This window comes from Solanum lycopersicum, chromosome 8 (genome assembly GCF_036512215.1).
Source record: "Solanum lycopersicum chromosome 8, SLM_r2.1".
Classification (NCBI taxonomy): domain Eukaryota; kingdom Viridiplantae; phylum Streptophyta; class Magnoliopsida; order Solanales; family Solanaceae; genus Solanum; species Solanum lycopersicum.
In genome coordinates, this window is record NC_090807.1 from 55,997,469 (window position 1) to 56,003,784 (window position 6,316).

The window sequence follows — 6,316 nt, forward strand, 5'->3', positions numbered from 1 at the left end:
AATTGCTTCATCGAAATATTATTTTTATCGAAAAAATAAAACTTTGCCAAAATATTTGAGACTTTAATTAGCTTTACATAGAAAAAGAAAAAACACAAGAAGAATTTGAGGGGATCGAAGAAAAGATGGATGGGGTGGGTGTGGGTATGGAAAGAAATCAGAGAAGTTGCAGAAAGGTATGTGGAAGAAGGTCTTTTTTTTTTATTTTAAATTAATTATTTTTATGCATTATTTATTAATTAGGTCTATTAATTGAAAAGAAAAAGAAAAAAAGATCATTTCAAATGGTTTCACGCGCTTGGGGACTGTGAAATACACATTTTTTGCCACATAAGCCATTTGTGTCCAATAGGAACTGTTTTTGAACACATAAGGTGTTCAATAGGTATGAGGCTAAATTGAAGTGTCTAAGTAAAATATGCGGACAACTTTAAGGGGCCGCATATGACTTAAGCCTAATGTATTTGTACACCTTGAGCCCAGCAAGCATGTATAGCCCAGTGGTTCTTGGGACAACTAAAGTTGCATCCGTTCGATCCTCACCAATAACATTTGTCCTTTATACCATTTTTAATTTTTTTAAAATAGAGCTTTTTTTAGTTACTATCTAAATCTACATAATCTTTTATGTCATTTTTACTATTTTAAAATATAGCTTTTTTTTAGTTACTTTCTAAATCTAAATAATCCTTAAGTGGATACAACTTAAAAATTTAAAATTTTTAGTAGCCAATTAGAATTTTAATTGTTTGACTTACAACTTATTTTTTCAAATTTAATTAAAGTTAATAAACAACGTTGAAATTTTATATAAAACAACTAAAAGTAAAAAAGACTCCATATAGAATTCTTTTTTAAAAAAAATTGTTTGATTGTGATCTTTATTTTACATGTCTCATTATTACTGTCGTCGTCGCTTAAAGCATAAAAATGATGTCATTCTAAATTGAATTTTCTCCTTTGTTTTTCTTCTGTCCGATCACGTTATATTAAACTAAACGCACTAAACTAAGTATTATGTAGTTTAACTAGATTTTTTTTGTATATATGTTCATAGTAGAAATTTAATTATTAATATTACGTGGTTTGATTATAAAAAAAAAATTGTACACCCATTTGTCATTTTTTAAAATTTAATGTATTTCCTAAACACCCTTCATAATATTTCTTGCTATGCCACTGGTCATATGGGTGTTCAAATATTACTCCAATAATATATATAACTCATGCTAATATGTTTAAAAGTATATAACTCTTCCTTTTGTTTGAAATAATTGCTCAAACTATCCTCTTAAAAGAACTAATTGCTCTTGAAATATCTTTTGAACTTACATTACATCAAAATAGACTTTTAGTGACAATTAATTAAAGGAAAAAGGTCAAAATACTCCTCAATTTTAGTTTATTGTTTGATTTTACTCTAGTTAAAATAAATTTAATTTTACCCCTCCTGTTGCTAATTTCTCCTGACAGTTTGCAGGGACAAGTTTGGGTTTTTCGACTTCCAATATGAAATTCCTGAGCCAAAGACCGATGCTGGAAGAACAAGGAGGATAAATGGGTCATTGGGTTAAAAAAGGAGGTAGGGTTTTTTTAAAAAAAAATCAGATCAACTTGGGTTGATTTGAGGATTCCATCTAATGAGGGTAAATTTGATGAAATCAGTAATGGAAGGGGTAAAATTAACTTCATTTTAACGCCGACGATAAAATCAAATAATAAACTAAAATTGAAGGGTGTTTTGACCCTGCCAATAATTTTTATATTCTAAAGTCACCTATTGCTGCAATTAAACTTCCGCAGTAAACTACTTTCAAGTAGCAAAATTACAACCAAAGAATCATAGCCTTTGGAAAATCGCTTGCCACATTTTACATGGCTTCATGTAGAGCATTAGTAAAAAAAAGCAAACCAACTGCAACGGCTATTAGAAGATTCTTTATGAGTGTGCAAATATTTCAGTCAGGAGTCCTTCTTTAAATGAACATGCTGATAGTGATAAGAGCTCCATGGTCAATGCCAAAAGAACAATTACAACTATGGAAACAAAATCGTCGTGCCCTGGTATCATTAAATTAAGTACTTGTATTCCATGTTCTTCTATTTAGTTTTTTTTTTTTTTGTCTATTTGAGTATGCCATGATTGAATGAACTTATCGGTGGAACTCTTCTGTAGCTTAGCTCTTCCATCACACTCAATGCTCTGAAGTGATGTGCATCTGTTTGCGCTTTGTTTTTATCAGTAAAAAGTTCCTGATTGGTCCAGGGAAAATGTGCTTATTACCTTTCTGTTATGGGTATATGGGGATACTATATAGTTTGACATTTGCAAGCTAGCTACTTTCTCATCTTCTTTTTTGCGTTTTTATTTGTTTAACTATCTTAGTGACTCTTCTGTTCCTGGCTGCTTTGGATGCACTTCCTCTGTTCATTTTACTACTTGTATATATTGTAGCATTTCTCTGTGTGTTTTTTTGTGAGTTGAGAATTCTCGGACTTCAAAAAGTTTTCTTATGTATTACATACACAGTTAATAGTTTACTGATTCTGTGTTGTATGGTACACTGCTAATATTGTTGTTGTAATGATCACTCTTTTATAATATTTTGAAAACGATAACCTGGTGTCAATTTTCACGCTAAAAAACTACTCACTTCAAAATGTAAATGTTGGGGGTCATACCTATCTAGTATGTATACACATGTCTACTAAATGTTGTATAGTATGTGCTACTGCTAAATAACTCTCTTCAGACACATCACTGCTGCATGATTGGCATATCATGGAACGATTGGTTTATTGTCCCAAGCCTCTCTTACTTCGACCAAATCAGGACGGTATCTCTTGGCTAGAACTTCTACTTGATCAACAAATGACTTGTTTCCAAGTTGACCTATGTGAAGAATCATTTGGTTCCATCTCTTTCGACATATCTCTCCATGCCTGTGGTCAAGAAGGTTGTCCCAATCCACATCTTCAATGCAGCTTGCGTCCAGCTCAAAAAGTGCATCAATTAGGCGATAGTCATCGACATCCGCCCATTCACCTTTGTCCACCATGGATGATGTTAATTGATTATACCATTTCAAGCAGCAATTTGTAGGATTTCTTGTGGACAAGTTTTCACTTATTGCATTCCATGCAATATTATCTCGTAGCATCCCATGTTTAGATTTCTTCTCTTCAGAAAGCTTCAGTCTCAGATCAGTGTTCACTAAATCAAACAAATTCTGGTACTCCTCCTGAGTCCATGAACCTTTATTCTGATTGGATTGCTTTAGCCTTCGCCATGTATCCTTCACATGCCGCCGATGTTTTCCAAGTTCATCAGCTATGCGTTTCCAATTATTCCCATGCTCTTTTTGGAGCTTTAGTAAAATCTCACACTCTTCTTCGGTCCATTTACGTGATTCACTCCTTCGAAATAAGATCTGCGCACGAGAATAAACTGCAATAGTAGGTCTATATGGTATAGACCTCCCTATTTCTTTCCAGCAACCCTTAATTTCAGGATAAGATCTAGCATTTAACACCTTTTTCAGCCCTTGTTCGCCTAAGTTATGTAGCTCTATGTATTTATGAACAGCCTCTTTGACAATTTCATCTTCAAGCTTTGAGAATCGCTTGCCCTGCAGTAAATTTTCTTCCTCGATCTCATGCTTCTCATCACTTGTATGATTCAATGAAGGGAAAATCTGAACCTGACCAGAAAATCTCACTCTCTTTCCACTCTTCTCATGTGTAGGATCTTCAGAGCTGCGTCCTAATTTTACACTTTTTGTCTTTTTGATATTACCTTTGTCTGTTTTATTTTTTTCTTCTATTTCTATAGATGAAGAAAGATCAACATCTTCATGTATATCCTCAGTATCATACATTTTCTTCAACTTCCTACTTTTATTCCCTTCAACAAACAGATAGAACAAACATCATTCTTCCACGAATGAAAAATCATAGCATATAAAAACACATCATCTATAAACTGAACAAGAAAAAAGTTATATGAATTCTGCTAGTAAACAGGAAAATACTTTTCTCTAGGTATATGAATTTACTTTGTTCTAGTTTTCAATTCTATTAATAGGGATCTATCAGTGCATGTTTACCAGCATATATTTCACTACCATGAAATATTCGTGTAGATACCTACTGAATTATTATCATCATGGATCTAGAACGAGGATATTTGCATTATAGTATAGTGAACCAAAGAGTTTACCGTCGTTGCGACTCTTGGAGACGTAACGTTCCATTGGAAGTCACAGTTATTGGTGCCGAGGTGGACTTCAGCTGCCAACATAAGCTGTATGTCAGCCTCTTTCGTCGTCAATGTCCTTGGTTACTGTGTGATTACCGCCATTGTTGTGTTCTGTTTCTCTCTTAGCATCCTCTGCGCTAGAGAGAAAATACTACGGGAATACAGAGCCCTCCTTTCGTTCGACTTTAAGGTTGGGCTTGGGCTTCGTTACCTTTTAACCCTTGTGATTCGTCTTTGACTATTTTTTTTCCCGACGAAATGTTTGTAGGGAAACTTACATAAATATACTAAAATAAAAAAAATATTTACCATTTATACCAATAATATTTTTTTTTCACTTGATCACTTTTAATTCATTTTTAATACAAGTTTAATACATATTATAAATAACAATTTATTATTCATATATAATACAAATTTTAATAATGGATAATACATTTATCGCACATTTTAATACACTTATAATACAATATGTCAAATTTTTACCAAACAAACATAATATATTTCAAAAAATAATTATAATTCATATATATTGCATACATAATTCACTTTTAATTCATATCGTAGATTTGACATAACATTGTTATAAATGGTAATAAATAAAAAATATTGCTAAAATCAGTAATTATTTATTAAAATGTACTAATTTATGTAATTTTTCCATGTTGGTATCAGTTTGTAATTTTGTACAGTGAATCTTTTTACTTATCCCTTGTCATTTTGATCCTTATCACTCTTCTTTACTTTCTTCGTCCCTTATTGTTTGTCATAATTTATATTTTTAGAGTTAAATTATAAAAATATTGACTAACATCTTTAAAATGTATTTTTTTCATCATATTAATATGTAAAAATTATAATTTATAGTATTTTTCATATAAATTTAGAATATCTAATTATTTTGTTTAAAATATCGAATTAAATTTAACTTTCGAAAAGAAACAATACCGAATGGAGGGAGCATATAATTGACATGTCATATCTACCACAGATATATTAATGTCATATTCATAATTACTTCATAACAATATTTTAAAATTATTAACAAAAAATATTAAATAAAATGTAAAATAGTAAAATTTATTTTGGCAATTTTTATAGTGAATTTCCATACATCCAATTCTCCCTATTTTCACTGTTTCAGGATCAAAATCGACAAGAAAAAGTCATCGTCGCCACCTTCGCCAGTTTTATCGGCGAAATTACATATACTTTCTCCCTCATCCATCTTCATCTTTGTCGCTTTGCTCCTCCAATCTCCACAAAAATAACAACCTAAATCATTGCATCAGCCGAAAAACCTCTTCACCGCCATGACCATATCCTCACCCATCTCGTTCTCCTCTCCACTAGCCAGTGTAGCCTCTTGTCTCACACTAATGTACTGTGAAACAATGGTGGCGTGCACCATCATCGCCACTTCTCTCTATCACGACGCTGTGATTCAGTGCTCTCCGGTGAGCATTGGTCCGCCTTCTCCCTCCTCGGTGAATCAGTCCCAAGATCTGCTAAACAAACAACTTTGAATTTCTATTTCTCCGTAAGTAATTTCAAGAAAAAAAAAAGTGTAGCTTTCTAAGAACTAAGCAAATGGAGCAATGAAAATGGTAGCAAAAGAGGCTTATATGCTAACTGAACGAAAGGATTCATCCCACTATCCATCACTAATTTTGTTATTATTATCATCTTAGTAAATTGTGAAGAAGGAAAAAAGAAAAGTTTGGTCACACGTGAAAATGTCCAAAAAGGAGGCGGTAGTGGCCACTAGCAAGTGAGGGGAGAAGTTTTTTTTGTTTAATTAATTGCATTTTTTTAATAAAGCTTCCTTTTGTAATTTTAATTGCATTTTTTAATAAAGATTCCTTTTAAAATTTTAATTTTTTTCTACCTAAAAAGTTATTCACTCGCTTTAAGGTGCGTGAGGTCACACACTTTCGTCAACTTAGTCATCTTAAAGACACATAAGTTTGGTCTATGGTCAGAGTGATTTGTTAAATTGTGTTTTATTGAGTTTAAGGGTCGAGATGACAAAGATGTAAGTAGAAGGGTTTAGAATAC

General features: G+C 32.2%; 1 protein-coding gene across 1 annotated transcript; it reads right to left on the minus strand.

The window, feature by feature from the left end:
- Positions 1–2,518: 2,518 nt before the first annotated feature.
- Positions 2,519–4,413, minus strand: LOC101245867 (uncharacterized). Its single transcript, XM_010326764.4, has 2 exons — positions 4,220–4,413; positions 2,519–3,904 (listed from the first exon to the last, which is right to left on the minus strand). Exons 1-2 carry the CDS (start codon positions 4,251–4,253, stop codon positions 2,781–2,783), a joined length of 1,158 nt encoding a protein of 385 aa, XP_010325066.1. The 5' UTR covers positions 4,254–4,413; the 3' UTR covers positions 2,519–2,780.
- Between the last annotated feature and the right edge of the window lie 1,903 nt (positions 4,414–6,316).